Source organism: Cynocephalus volans, chromosome X (assembly GCF_027409185.1).
Source record: "Cynocephalus volans isolate mCynVol1 chromosome X, mCynVol1.pri, whole genome shotgun sequence".
NCBI lineage: Eukaryota > Metazoa > Chordata > Mammalia > Dermoptera > Cynocephalidae > Cynocephalus > Cynocephalus volans.
The window spans coordinates 131002953-131018693 of NC_084478.1; the positions used below are offsets into that span (position 1 = coordinate 131002953).

At 39.5% G+C, this 15741-nt stretch overlaps 1 protein-coding gene across 1 annotated transcript in view; it reads left to right on the top strand.

Annotated features, from left to right (window-relative positions):
- The window catches only part of DOCK11 (dedicator of cytokinesis 11), a 169029-nt gene that overhangs the window by 77707 nt on the left and 75581 nt on the right, over nt 1-15741 (top strand). Inside the window, exons 17-24 of the mRNA XM_063084253.1 lie at nt 502-686; nt 784-849; nt 2627-2719; nt 4772-4895; nt 8660-8781; nt 9276-9362; nt 10217-10306; nt 15289-15407. Of these exons, the coding sequence (XP_062940323.1) occupies nt 502-686; nt 784-849; nt 2627-2719; nt 4772-4895; nt 8660-8781; nt 9276-9362; nt 10217-10306; nt 15289-15407 (886 nt within the window). The remainder of the gene's footprint in view (nt 1-501; nt 687-783; nt 850-2626; nt 2720-4771; nt 4896-8659; nt 8782-9275; nt 9363-10216; nt 10307-15288; nt 15408-15741) is intronic.

Consider the following 15741-nt stretch of genomic DNA (forward strand, 5'->3'; position numbering starts at 1 on the left):
TGTTATTGGTAACACATCATAAGATCTGTGTTTCAAAAGGCTTCCACTATTTCTTAGGTGAAAATTTGCACCTGCACCAAGTTAACTTTTTAAAAGTGACTCGCTGTGAGCTAATTGGAAGCATAAATGTACTGTTATTTCCCTGATACCAGTAAAAATTTGCAGTGAAAGCTAAATTGTAGCCACGGGAGGGAAAAACTGTAATGGATTTCTTTGCAGAGTTTAAATTTGTCAAAATTATGATGTGTTATATTTGGCAAATCACTCGACATTGAGAATGAAATAGCAATCCGTGTCTGGGGTGAAGGGTTCCGCTAAAGTCGGCATAAGCCTTCTCCCATCTTGTTCTTTTGGGTTCTTAAAGTGGTTGTAGAAGTACTAAGAACTCTGTTTTTTAAATCACTCTTTGAGAACACAATCCGTGTATATTTTTATAAGTGCAGGAATGTATTAATGATTGTTAAATTGTATGATCTTCCCATATTTTTTTTCCTGCTATAGATTGTATTACTTCTTCATACGTGCCCCTGAAGCCTTTTGAAAAGAATTGTCAAAATATTACTGTGGAGGTTGAAGAGTTTGTTCCAGAAATGACAAAATATTGTTATCCATTTACTATTTACAAAAACCATCTGTATGTATATCCCTTGCAATTAAAATATGATAGCCAGAAAACATTTGCCAAGGTAAACAGTGTAAACTATACATTTTTTTTTTTGAGTATAAAATGTTATTTATAATCTTCTCATCGTGTGACTCATTTTGAATGATTAATCATTTTAGGCGAGGAACATTGCTGTCTGTGTGGAATTCCGGGATTCAGACGAAAGTGATGCTAATGCTCTGGAGGTTTGTGTATGACAGTGATAAGCATACTTTTTAGTGGAGATGAAGATTTTGGTACTTGGTGGTCTCATGCTCTAAGTTTAGTTTGTTTAAATACCCAAAAGAAAATGTACTAAAGTGACTTTTCTAATCTTACACATTAACTGTAAGAGTTAGTTTAAATATTAACAAATAACAAAATGAGGTGGGAGCATATATAGCTTTAAAAATGTGTCAGCTTCATAGACCAGGTTTTTTGGCTTTTGCTCCCCTTTGATTTTGCATTACTCTGATGCCCAATGGCAAGGTCGTTTTCTTATGACCTGATAGTTTATAATGGTGCTATCAGGGGACTTTAAACTCCTGTCTCCTTGAAACCTGAACAGGCTTTGAGCTGACAGAAGCACAGCATGATGACTTTGCTGTGAGATGTGACTTCTACTCTATGACTGGCCAAATGGTGCCTTCACACTTGCATTTGTGATCTATAAAAAGCAGAGTCTCCGTATTATCTGATAAGCAATCCTTAAATACCTGTCACGTCACGGTGCCTTTACATCTTCACTCTTTATAGCTGGTTGTTACTTTTTGCTGCTTACCCCATTAATCAGAAACCTGAAAGAGAAGTCAGAGAGCATCTAGCCATCACCAAGTGTTTACCTGGCTCCCTACTTCTCGAGCTTGAGCCTAAATCAGACAGATGGATGGCTAGTCTTATAGTCAAACCACCTAGGGAAAGAGGCCCTTGACTAAGTCATTGAATGTTTAATAGCCCCTACCTTTGAAAAGAGATTTTTTTTTCCACGGAGAAACTTATATTAAATTAAGGATTAGCTGGCTCAAATTCAGCAGACTTTTTCCGCTTCTGCCTTCAGTGGAGATGAGAACAGCTGTTCGTTTTCGTCCACGTGGTATCCTTTTGTATAGCCAAAGACTCTCACGTTACCTCTCAGCAGTTCTTATAAATTGCCTTCATAACCATGTTTAAGCAGCGTTGGATGTGCACTCATATGGAGTCTCAATTTCCTTTCTTAGCTGGCCTAGAGGCTCGCTCCGAAGTAACAGAGTGAGGCAATTAGTACCTTGGCATGCTGACTCCATATTCATCCTTGAGCTTATTAGGCCTATGGAAGTGAAAAACTCACACCAGAAATGAAATTGGATCTTTCCATGGAACCATAGAAAGCCTTACATCTGTTTTATTGGCATTACAGAAAGCCAGTGATTTTTAAAATGTGGCTCATAAAATGCCACATTTTAAAATGTGAGAGAACAGTTAGCCTGTCTATAGCTTAATAGACATTCAGTTTTTAATTCCTTTAGGCTAGGAATGTGTCTGCTGGGGGGGGGTTGTTGTTGTTGTTGTTGTTGTTGTTGTTTAACTCTTCACCTTGCCCACTGCACAATGAGCCTTTAACAGATGTTGCTGACTGGCTGAGGGGAAGCCTGTCATGTGAAGAAAGGCAAATAGCACGAGAGAAGTAAGCTTTACAGTCCAGGTTTAAGGGTGTTTCCCTTCCAAATGATTACAGACATTCAGCTTCTTACTTTCAAGCAGTTTGGAATTGCATTTCTTTGATGGTTAGAAATTCAAAAGCATCCATAAAGCCAAGTTAGGCGTTGTCCCAGGTGGTGTCTGGAGTGACTGTGTAAATGATTTGGAATTTACAAGCTCGTGGTGAGAGCCAGGTGGGCTTGGCATGGCTCGGTGCTCACAGATGCCTCTAACTGTATGTGGTTCCATAGCATCTCGTTTGAAGACCTGCATTTAGAGCAGTTACTCTGTTTCCTTCTTTTGCAGTGTATTTATGGAAAACCTGCAGGGTCTGTTTTTACCACAAACGCTTATGCTGTTGTCTCGCATCACAACCAAAATCCAGAGTTCTATGATGAGGTAAAAGCATATCATTCTGACATTTATAAAATGCAGTGGTTGCTATTCTTTTCCTCTTTGAATCATTTCCATCATTTTATCTGCACTTTCAATCTCTGAATGTTTTGTTCCATGAAAACAGAAAATGTCACATCAAAACAAAGGGCTGCTGCCAGCTTGGTGCTCTTTGGTGACAGTAGAAAATTTGCCCCCAAATTTAAGGGGCTCTCAGACTTAAGATGACAATGTAGGAAATAAACAGAGTGGAGCTAGGATTCTAGCCCTCCTAGCTTTGACAACACTGGCTCTATGACAGTGAGGAAGTCATTTCCCTTTTCTGAGTCTCTATTTCCTTAGCTTTAAAATAAATTCAGAAGAGGTTTGCTGAAGGCCCTTCTGACTCTTTCCCCATATGCTTTTACGTGGTAGGGTACAACCTGTATGTAAATGAAATACTTCAAAAGACACAGCTGTATAGGTGGGCCACCAGAATCCCACTGGCTGCCCAACATACCTCAGTGCAGAACAGACAAAGGGGAGTGGTGAGGTCTCGTGGTCTCTGTGCTCCCTCCTGAGTCTGTCTGTCTGACTCTGTCTCTGCCTCTCTTTCCTTCTTTGTACTTCTCTACCTCTACATCTCTGTGTACTTCCCAGTGCGTCTCTTAGTATTTCTGTCACAGCCTCTTCTAGTTTGTATGTATCTGGCTTATCCAAATCTGTAGACTGCTTTTGATTCCTACATGTCTCCATGGAACCTGGATGGACATCCCAGGCTGGGCGCTTTACTGTTTTTGCTTCTCAGTCCTCATGTCTCTGTTCTTGGCTTGATCTGAAACTGTCCACCTGCTGTCATGATTTCCCCAGGTCAACCTGCTGTTGTATGGAGGCCGTATAACCCAGCCTTAGGCCTCGCTCATTCCTTTCTCTGTCCAGTGTCCCTAATTTTGTGGGGGGTGGGGAGGGGGATAGTGGCACCTTGCATTTTTGCCACCCAGGGAGGGAGTATGTCCATATTTATGTGCAGCAGAGCATTAGATACCCAGATGGTCCCGATGCTGTGAATAGGCATGTTGTGTAGTGAAATATACCCACAACAGACATTAGTTACAACACTAAAACCATGCCTTGGATGAATAATAATTGGGCCAGATGTCCATCACCAAGCTCTTTAATATGTGCATCTCTGTAACTAATGCCAGTAGCTACAGAAAACTTGATGATGTAGTAAGTAATCCATGTTATTTTTAGGATGCCTGAAATGAACAGGCTTTTCAGTCATTCACTATATATTGACCAGGAGAGAGAGCGGGAGAATTTGCATGTGGACCTGCGTGGATACATGCATGTGCATTAAATCACTTAAATCTATTATCTGTAATTTGTGTCATACATACTTCCAGGAGGCATTACAAACATTCAGTTGGGTTCTGATTAGAAAATTACTTGATATATTTTACTACAGGCATTAATTTTTAACTAAATTTATGTGTCATGGGTGACAAGTTTTATTTATTTATTCAAGAGTGAAGTGTTTTTCTTCTAGAGAAATTTATATAAACTGTCATTCGTGGATACCATAATACCATAGTGACTTTTTTTGCATGTTTATTTGTAAAGGCTTAAGTTGGGTTTTTATGTTTGTTTGTTTGTTTTCATATAAAAGAGAGCAACAACTTAGAAAAAAGTAGCCTTTCAAATTCAGTGCACATTCTAAGTGGATTGCATTTACTAACTCAGATTGAGTTACATAGTATCCCTGGGTTGTGAAGATGTGGTTTTGATCTAGTGATGTAGAAAATCCTGCTGCAAAGTTGAATCCAGAAGAATCCATTGGAATCTCCAGCAAATGTAACACATTAGCCCTTACAACCCAGAAGAATATTGTTGTCAAACTGAAACTGGCCAGAAAGGCATTTAGAATATATTTAAATGACATCTACTATTTGGCCACTTGGCCTGTCATTTAGGAAGTATTTTTGGAGCAGTATGATGAAACCGAACTAAATGTCTAACAGTCTAGCTTGACAATTAAAACAAAACAAAATGCAATGTGTAATTTTGCTGTCATTTCAGATTAAAATTGAACTTCCTATTCACCTGCATCAAAAACATCATTTGCTTTTTACTTTTTATCACGTAAGTTGTGAAATTAACACAAAGGGAACAACCAAAAAGCAGGACACAGTTGAAACTCCAGGTACGTGTGCTCTTTTATTTTTTTTATTTGTAAATAAAATATTTTTTAATTTTTTTATTTAAAATTTTTATTTAGCATATTCATTCTTACAAATCGTGATTTTTCTTTATGCCCTTTACCCAGCCTATCACTTCCCAAACCCCCTCCCTCCGTCTCCGCCATCTCTAGTATCTTTAGGTTTGTTCTCTCCTTCTGAAAGTTCAACGTGGTGTTGTGGGCTTTTCTTTCTTTCCTTCTTCCCTTCCTCCCCCCGCCCCCCACTTCCTAGCAGCCAGTTATGAGTGAGAACATGTGGTATTTCTGTTTCTTTGGCTTATTTCACTTAACATAATTTTCCCCAGACTCATCCATGTTGCTGCAAATGGCAGAATTTCATTCTTTCTTATGACTGAGTAGTATTCCATTGTGTACATATACACCACATTTTCTTTATCCAGTTGTCCTTCCATGGACACTTAGGTTGGTTCCATATCTTGGCTATTGTGAATAGAGCTGCAATAAACATGGGAGTGCAGTTATCCCTTTGACGTGATGATTTCCATTCCTTTGGGTATATACCCAGCAGTGGGATGGCTGGATCATATGGCATTTCTATCCGTAGTTTGAGGAACTCCATACTGTTTTCCATAATGGCTGCACAAATTCACAGTCCCACCAACAGAGTAGGAGGACTCCCCTTTCTCCACATCCTCACCTGCATTTGCTATTCTCTGTCTTTTTAATAACGGCCACTCTAACTGGGGTGAGATGATATCTCAGTGTGGTTTTGATTTGCATTTCTCTGATGACTAGTGATGCTGAGCATTTTTTTATGTACCTGTTGGCCATTTGTATGTCTTCTTTGAAAAATGTCTGTTCATCTCCTTTGCCCATATTTTAACTAGATTATTGTTTTTTTACTGTATAGTTGTTTCAGTTTTTTGTATACGTGTGCTCTTTAAATGTCTCCTCTTCAGCTATTTGAAATGGAACTGTCTAGGATATAACGTCTTTTCATCAAGCTACAGACCACTTTCCCCCTTGACCAAAAAGTACATTTCTGAGTTAAAAAGTTCGCTGATAAAAGATGAATTATGTGTTCATTTTATTATTGTTTCTACCAAATATTGTCCAAGTGCTTGCCAGCATGCTTAGACTACTATAAGCAACATAATGTTGCTATTCTCAGAGAGAAACACATATTGCAATACAGCATTTTTTGTTATTTTTTTCATATAGAATTGCCTAGCAACCAGAACTTTCCACTTCTGCTCACTGAGGAAGAGGGAAGTAAGCCCAAAGCCAGGGACATCTGTGAGCCCAAGGGAGGTTGGGGGCTGCCTGGTTCTAATGAGAAGAGAACAGATTTAACGACCTTGAATAGGCTTTAGTGCTGCCATTCAGCAAGACTTTGGATAAACCAATGGGAAGCATCCTTAGGAGAACATAGAAGGCCCTGTGAACATAGCCTGTGTCACATCCACATTATGAACATCAACATATCCTGGGATTCAGATCCAGGCTACCCTATATTGATCATTCATTCAGCAAATATTTTTGCATATTTATTATGTGCAAGATATTGTAGTAGGTACTAAGAAGAATATAGGTAGAGAATCAAACACAGATCTCATCTGCAGTGAGCGTATGATCTAGCAGCAGAAATGAGTTGTTTCTTCAAGACAGAAAGTGGTGGCCACCAAGAAAGTAGTTCTATATGAACTCAGAGAAGAGAGCGAATTATTCAGCTGGTGGTGAGTTTGCAGTGTAGTGAGACATCCGAGTCACACCCAGCAGGCAGCAGGGCTGACGATTAGATTAGGAAGTTCCCTTTGTGAACAGTGTGGTTCTGTTCTATAGCCCCACAGAAACTGCTGTTAGTTCAGGTTAGGGATCTTGAGTACTGAGAAGAAAACTAGCAGAACAACGAGAACCCGTGACAGTATGTACCTTCAGAAAGATAAATTACTGTTTCCCTGTCTGAATCCTAGGCAGAAGTGGGCATGATGCTCAGGGGAGCAGGGGACGGTTATTCTCTGTGCCACTCCTCACTTTTAACTGTCCGTTCTTTAAGTGGCTTCCTATCTTTGAGCCAGATGGTGTGCTTGACATTGTACCTTTATGGCTTCCAAGTGCTCTATATGAGTCTTGACTAATGGACACACTTGGCCGTGCTCTGATTAATTTAAAGAGCAAAAATATTGCCCAGGCAATCCCACAGGGACAGAAAGTAGATTAGTGGTTGCCAGGGGCTGGGAGAAGGGGAAATGGGGGGTGACTTCCGAGGACTGTGGAGTTTCTTTTTGGGGTAATGAAAAAAGTTCTGGAATTAGTAGTGACGGAGATGCAACTGTGCAAATATACTAAAAACCGTTACATTGTACACTTTAAACAGATGAATTATGTGGTATCTGAACTATATCTCAATAGAAATTTCTATGAGGAAAAAATGTTGCCTAAGAACAAGAAATGTAATTTTTTTTTTTTCATTTTCTTATTTTCTGGGCTGGAAATCTTTTCTCATTTGTCAAACTTTCAGTTTAACTACTTTGACAGAGTCATTTCTAATGGTTCTTCTGCTCATGTTACTTTCCTCTGCTTTTTTTTTTTTAAACTGGGTAAACCATTTCTGAAGTTGTACTGGTAAAGATGCCCTTCAGGCATGTTCTAGTGTCTGACAAGGCCATTTAGTCTACTTAGAGAAACCAATGTTTTAGTCTTCTTTTAAGAATTAAAGTATTTGCCGAATTAAATACGTAAATGAAAACACTCTAACTGGATTTGTGTTGACTTCTCTGTTCACAGCATCACACACACACACTCACGCAAAGAATTTTAAAGAATCAGAAAGCAATGGCTTTAAAAAGCGTTCTCCAGCCAACACCCTCTCTCATTTGCCAAAACTCAGTTCAGAGCAAGCTTTTTTACAGCTGAGTTATAAACACTTGAAACCCAGAGTCATCTCTACAATGGAAATACTGACACGGCTTGAGTTGAGCAACACAGATGGCTCTGGCTTTTTTAGCTAGAACATGATGAGTTTTCTAATAGAGAGCCAGAGGCTCTTTGGGGGCACAACTGTTAAGAAATGTAGAGATTGGGGAACATCTCTCAGTGGATTCAAGTCATAAACACTTTTCCCTGGCTGCGTCCTCCTACCTACATCTATACATACATCTCTCCCTTCTGTAATCGGGAAAACTCTGCCCAACTAAATGATCTATGCCTACTGCTTTGTATAAATATGGAGTGCAACCTTGATTTCTGACCTTAATTCTCCATAGTCCCTTACCCCAGGGTTGCCATAATAGATTTCGGAACATATGATTGCTGTCTGAGATAGTCTCACTGGGAGACTGTGCACTCTTAGTGTAAGGATGAATGAGGGGAGCATCTGAACCTTTTAAAAAATAAGTCTATCAAAAAATATTCCTCAGAGTGTAAAGATAATGGTATTGGTGCACTTTTTAAGTGTTCAAGTGTTTTCATGTATTATCTCACTCTGGTCTCTCAATAACTTTTTCAAGATAGAAAGACTATTGTGGTGGTGTTCCCATTTTTGTGATCAAGGAAATAGATTATATAACTTGTCAGTGGCCAGGTTGGGATTAGGGAGTGATCCAAACCGATCGTTCCTTCCCCAGTACTCAGTTGCCCAACACCTGGACTCCCACATACAGATCCCGGAAACATCAGTACCCTGCCCTGTGGCCCAGTAGTCAGACGTTTGTGTAGCTAATTGCATTTGCTGTGTCATTTCTCATGGCTGATTACTCTTTTGGCAGTTGGGTTTGCCTGGGTACCTTTGCTGAAGGATGGTAGAATCATCACATTTGAGCAGCAGCTGCCAGTTTCGGCCAATCTTCCTCCAGGCTACTTGAATCTGAACGATGCAGAATCAAGAAGGGTAGGAAAATATCTGCATTTGTTGAAGTAATCATGATTAAATGTTTAAAGGTTAGAATTCTCCTGGTCTAGTTGATTGTTTGGGACAGTGCTACTCAAAACTGTGGTCTGAGGGCTGTTGCTGGTTCACAACAAAGAAAGTGTGGAAAATGCGTGTTTAGAGTTTATAGCAGTTTGACAAAATGATTTTATGTCTGTTGATTCTAATAGTAATTTTTAAAACTGGGGCTCAGATTTTGTGCATCATTTAAAAAAATTAATTTATGTAAGGAATTCATTTTATATGGTAATTTATAAAAGTATCAGTCTGCAAAGGATTGGAAATTTAAATTGATTTAGGGTACATTTATCCTAAAGGAAGGTTATTTTCTCCAATAATCCCTTTGTATGAAACTAATACGTTCATTTCTGAAAAAATGTTGAAATGCATAAAGGTGTTATATGTTGTTCATCAATCCATTGCTATGTTACAGAAACTCAATTTTCTGTCCACAGCAATCTAATGTGGATATTAAGTGGGTAGATGGTGCAAAGCCTTTGTTGAAGATTAAAACCCACTTAGAGTCTACCATTTACACTCAAGTAAGTTGCATCATCTCAATTTTGTCAATTTAAATAGTCGAGCATATTTTTTGATTAAAATAGAATATATTCAATTCCTACAGCCTTAGAGAAGTTGTGGCCTGCAAGATTGTCTCATTGATAGCAACAACATTCTAGGTCAAATTTTATAATGCTTCTCAAATTACAAAATCCTTTTATTCTCATTAACTGATTTGAGCCTCACAAACCTGAAAGGAATGTGGAGTCTATCATCACCATTTTATAGATAAAGAAATTGAAGCTCATTCAGGTTAGGTGACTTACCCAAGTTCCCATGGTAGTAATTAGGAGAACCAGGTGAAAGTACACATTTCATTTTTCCAGTTCCTGAGATAGTTTATGCTGTCCACAAAGTCAGGGTCTGCCAATTCCATATAGGACAATTGCACTCACTGGCCAGTAAAGTGCTACAGTAAAGTTGGGCATTTAATGTCTGAGACTATTGTTCCAGTAACTTCCTGCTGCTTCCTTTTCTTCATCTGTCAGGGCAGACCTCTATTCCTGCTCATTTCATTAAAATGGAGAAGCAGCTCAAGTTCATAGAGTATGCTAGTCAAAAAAAGGAAGTTAAATGAATATTTGACTCTTTGGGCATAAATTGTGGCCTACCCCATGGACTTACTTAGGTACATGGCTACATTTACCTGGTGTTGTTGCTTTTCGTGGTGGTGAAGAGGACTTTGGGACATGAACACATATGTGGGTAGCTGCAGCTTCTGGGTCTGGGTATGAGAATACCCGCCCAGATAGTTTGGGAAGGAGGGAGAGGTAGAGAGCCTGCGTTTGAGGGTAGTGAGTCAAATTTCACATGGCTGTTTCCATCTGTGTTTCAGGATCTGCATGTGCACAAATTCTTCCATCATTGCCAGCTGATTCAGTCAGGCTCAAAAGAAGTTCCAGGGGAGCTCATTAAATATTTAAAGGTAAATGAACAGCAGCTTTCTGCAAAAGGTTTGTTTTTCATGTTTTTCTGTTGCCACATTTTGATGTGGGAAAAAAAATCAAACACTTTAAAATACTTTTGGCTGTGTAGCCTCAAGAGAACACTTTCTATTATGTACTTTTCCGTCCAGTAGCTATTTAGAAGCAGACAGCAGAGTTGCTACATTAGGAAGAAAATGTGATAGCCAGAATTCGACATAATATTTTTGAAAGTTTCATGAAAATGTTTATTTCAGTTCCATAAATTGATTTTTCAGGTCTTTTCTCTTCCTGCTGACTGCTCAATAAAGGTGGATGGAGAATGCTGTGGGGGAAAGGGCCAGGAGGAACGGAATCACTTTTGCTTGGAATAAAATGTGAAATGGTTCCTATGTCCATGAGTGAAAGATTATCAAAAGGGCCAACGAAAGAGAGAAAGAGATGTACTTTCTGAATGTCGCATAGGGGAGAGTCTCAAGGAATAGCACATTTTACGCAATGTCCAGAGAACCTGAGACCGTTTATTCCCTACATGCTAGGACTACAGTGCCCGTGTGGGACCTAGCTGACGGTGGCTCTCTTCTTTTGATTGCTCCTTTAATAAGTTAGCCATGGCAAGTCTGAGGAATTTGGATTTTAAACAAAGCCTTTACAGGATTTTTCTTCGGACATATGCTATTTCTTAATGCTATTCTCAGGAAACGAATATGTTCGTTTCTTTCTGAGAGGTAGTATGGCATGAGATAAAATGTATGGGTTTTGGAACTATAAACTGACTTTGTGTCCCGGATCTGTCACTTATTAGCTCTGGGATTGACCCTGGCCAAGTTACTTAACTTCTCTGAGCCTTTGTTTCTTCATCTGTCACATGGAGATAACAATAATCCCCATCTGGTAGACTGGTTGTGAGGCTTCAAAGAGATAGGGTACCTGCTATAGCAGTCATTCATGGCGCGCTTATTTCTTGAGTGCTTCCTATGGGCCAGGCATTGTTCTAAGCACTGGGAATATAAGTGAAGAAAGTAAGTAGTGTTCCCATGGTGAAGGAGCTTATTCTCTTGTGGACACGGACAATAAACACATAAATGAATAAATATACATGTCATATCCAGTAGTAATAAGTGCTATAAAGAAAACCAAAACAGTGAAATGGAACAAGTAGTGAGAAGGGGTTTCTGTTTTAAAGTGGTCAGAGAAGATCTCTCTGATAACGTGACATTTGAGCAGAGACCTAAGGAAAACGCGGGTGCCAGCCATGGGGATTTCTGGGGGAGAGCTGGGAACAGCAAGTAGAAAGGTTCTAAGGAGCTTGGCTTGGCGTGTTCAAGGAACAGCAAGAGTTCCAGTGTGCTGGCACAGACTGATGGGACATTATCTTGGAAAGGTAGCTGGGGGGCAGGGGAGGTTGGGTGAGGCCTCAGAAGCCGTGGGGAGGAGTTTGAATTTCCTCCGAGTGAGATAGGAGCCTTGCAGGGCTTTGAATGGAGAAGTGACATAATGTGACTTTGGTTTTTAAAGTCTCATTCTGCCTACCATATAGAAAATACACTGCTGGAAATTAGAAGAAGGGAGATAGTTATCATTAAGAAGTATAATAGTCATGTAACCGTCAAATCGTTCCCAAAGGTAATGTCTAGGAGGAGTCCAGCTAGATGAATGAATGCTTTGTTGGTTAAGGTCACTGACTCTTTCTTCCAGTGGGTAATGTTTGTAAAAGTTTTAACGAGTGGAATGGAACAGAATGTCATTTTCATAGACTGCTTTTCTTAAAACGGAAAAAAAAAGTACTCATATTCGTGTGTTTAAGGGTGCGGAATTTCTGATATTTATGTGACCTACACTCACCCTCTAGTGGCAGTGAGTGGAATGCCATGTGACTTCAGAAATAGCCAAGCTCCTTTATAGAATGTTAGTGCTGAAAAGGATTCTAGAGATTTTTTTTTAGAGCTGAGGAAACTGAAGCCCAAGTAGAGGCGACTTGCCCATAGTCAGTCAACTGGTTAGTAGCAGAGCTAAGTAGAGCCTGTGACATGTTTCTCTTGACTCCTAGTCCCGTGTTCTTTCACCAAACCTTGCTATCTGTTGTCCTTAGACAGGACATTGTTTCATCAGTTCATTTAACACGTACTTGTTGAGCTCTTATTATATCTTTAGTATTTTCCTAGATGCTGTGGCACCTGCAGAGAATAACTTAGGGTCATTGTCCATAGGGATCTTACACCCTAACTAAGAGACAGGACACACAAAAGTTAAATGACAATATGTCGATAATACCAATAATAGTCCAAAGCAATATGCAACTGAATGTCAAATGTGGGACAAAGAGTACAAGTGTTGAGGGTTCTGTGAGCTGAGAACTGCTGTACACTAGAGGGTTCCCATCTTTGTCTCACCCTTTGGTTCCCTGTTCTATTCATCTATTCAGTCATTCACCAAATATTTATTGAGCACCTACTATGGGCCAGACATTGTTTTGGGTGCTGGGAATGTAATGGGGGGCAATTTAACATACCTGCTGTTGTTAGGGTAGAGAGATTATAAATAAATAAGTAGTTTTAGATAGAGATGAGTGCTGTGAAGAAAATAGAATAGGTTAATGGGACCTAACATGACGCAGAGTACATTCTAGACAGAGTTTTCAGGGAAGGCCTATCTGAGGAAATGACATTTCAAGCTGAAAAGTAACTGATGAGCAGAAGGCAACCTTAGGCAATAAAGCTGTATAAAAGGATAGCAAATATTGCAGCAGGTGTAAACACCTTATGCTGACACGTTTGAAGGACCAAAAAAAAAAAAAAAAGCCAGTGTAGCTCTAGCACAGTGGGCAGCGAGGAGGAGGATGGCACGAGGTGCGTTTGGAGAGATAGGCAGGGTACACGTAGGCACGGAAAGCCCATGACAGCTCTTCTTGGTAGTTTGTTCTCTTTTGTTCTGAACAAGGGGGAAATGGCATTATCCAATTTGCACTTCAGAAAGAACACTCTGGCTGCTGTGTTGAGAATAAACTATAGAGGAGCAGCACTGGTAGCAGGGAGATCAATTCTGTACGGAATGCCCATCTCTCTTTTCTACCTGGCATTATTGGGTTCATCCTTTAAACTTCCTCCTCTCCGAAGCCGTACCTGACGTTCCCTACCCACATGCAGACTCAGTTGCTTCTTCCTTTTGTATATACCACTATTGTAGTATTTACTGTTTGTATTGCAATGGTTTAGTCCCATGTCTTTATCCCCTTTGGACTATGAACAGCTTGATGGTTTTCTTTTTTTGTTTTTTGTTTTGTTTTGTTTTTGGCGTGCGTGGCTATTGGCAGGTCATTGGGTTTGCCTTTGTTGAATGAGAAAATGAATGGTTTCACTGAAGTGGGGATTCAAACATGCCTTGGAAGGAGGGCTAGGATTTGGCTAAGAGCTGTGAACAAAGGCACAAAGGTAGGGAATCGTGTGATATATTCAAGGAACAGTGAAGACACCAGTTTGGCCTTGTGAAGAACCAGTAATGAGTGTTAAGGCTGAAAAGGTAGGTTGGGTCTTAAGTAACTTGGACTTAATATCCTCAGTCAGGGTTTCTCAACCTCAACACTGTTGACATTTTGAGCAGAATAACTCTGTGTTGTGGGGGCTGTCCTGTGGATTGTAGGATGTTTAGCAGCATCCCTGGCCTCCCCACTAGATGTCAGTAGCAGCCATCAGTTGTAACAACCAAAAATGTTTCCAGACAGTGCCAAATCTCCTGTGGGGGGCAAAGTGGCCCCTGATTGAGAACCACTGCCTAGGTAATGGGGAGGCATCAAAAAAATGTTGGCAGGAGGTGGTCTAATATAACCAGTATTTGAGGAAGATTCATTTGGAAATGAGAGTTGGATGTATTGGTAGTAAAGAGAAACTGTACAGAGACCTACCAGAAAATTACTGGACTATTTTGGTTATTGACTAGAGGGTCCTGAAAAGGGGTGATGGCAGGAAGAACAGAAGAGAGGTTGTACAGGAAGGAAAAGCTGGAAAGGGTAGACCATGAGTTCCTTGAGTTTCGGATCTTGCCCTAGGAATCTGACTGAAGAGAAGCTGCACAGAGATCTAGGAAGTCTCTGTTGAGATGATTCATATACAGATGATAGACTTCTGAAAAGGGGTGGTAAGAGTAAGGATGGAAGGATAGAGCAAAAGTAAGGGAGACTGTGAAAGATAAATTAGGAGTTTCTGAAGGACAGTGACTAACTTGACTTATCCATCCCTGTGTTTCCCATAGCACCACACATTAAATTGTCATAGAAGGTGCTCAGTGAGGTTTGCTGTCTTTTTTTAGTTGGCTGGTTGAGTGAGTGAGTGTGGAGAGAAGGGAAGAAAGAAGAAAGAAATTTAACGAATATCACTGTTCGTATCATTTCTATGTATATATGAACACATTTTTTCCTTTTGATGTTTGTAAACACATCAGAAACACAGTGTTAGCACTTTGAAGAAATGTATTAACAAGGATGTTAGCATGCAAAACTGCCTCAGTTTTGTAGATGGTGTGATGTGAGGCCAATTATATATAGAAGTGCTCTTTATTGAATCTCACTTAACTTCTTACCAGGTTGACTGATGGCCCACATTCCCCTGTAAAACATACAGGATGCTGGGGCTAGTAGGCTGGTCTCCAGTTTCTCCACTCACGGCTGCCTCCCCCGACCCTCCCTGGAACTGAGTGTTGCTTTACCAATAGTCATTTGTCTTTTTTCCAAAACCTGTTTATCCCAATTGTACTTGTTCAGTAAAGTATTCAATATGAGTATTAAATAATTTAACAATATCTGAGGGCCAAAATAGAGGTGTGGATTAAGTAATTAACAAAACAAAGTTCCCTGTCCTATGAAGCTCACATTAAGTAAGCTTGTATTCTAGTCAGTATATTTCTCATTACTTAATTTTTTTGTTGTTTCACATTTACAAATTATATCATATTTCTGTTTGTTCTCATAACTAATAATGACTTATTTTAGTGTTTGCATGCCATGGAGATCCAAGTCATGATACAGTTTCTACCTGTAATTCTTATGCAACTCTTCCGAGTTCTCACAAATATGACCCATGAAGATGACGTTCCTATCAACTGCACCATGTGAGTTTCGGTGTTATAATACAAAGAAGCTATTTATTTGAGATCATTCTTCTTTTTTAATGGAGGCATTCATTGCTGTAAACTTCCCTCTTGGAAGTACTTTTGCTGCATCCATAGGTTTTGGTATATTATGTTTCCATTGTTGTTTGTCTCAAGATATTTTAAAATTTCCCTTTTGATTTCTTTTTTGACCCATTGGTTGTTTAGGAGCATGTTGTTTAATTTCCACATATTTGTAAATTTTCCACAATTCCATCTGTTATTGATTTCTAGTTTCATACCATTATGGTTGGAAATGATACTTGATATGATCTCAGTTTTCTTAAATTTGTTA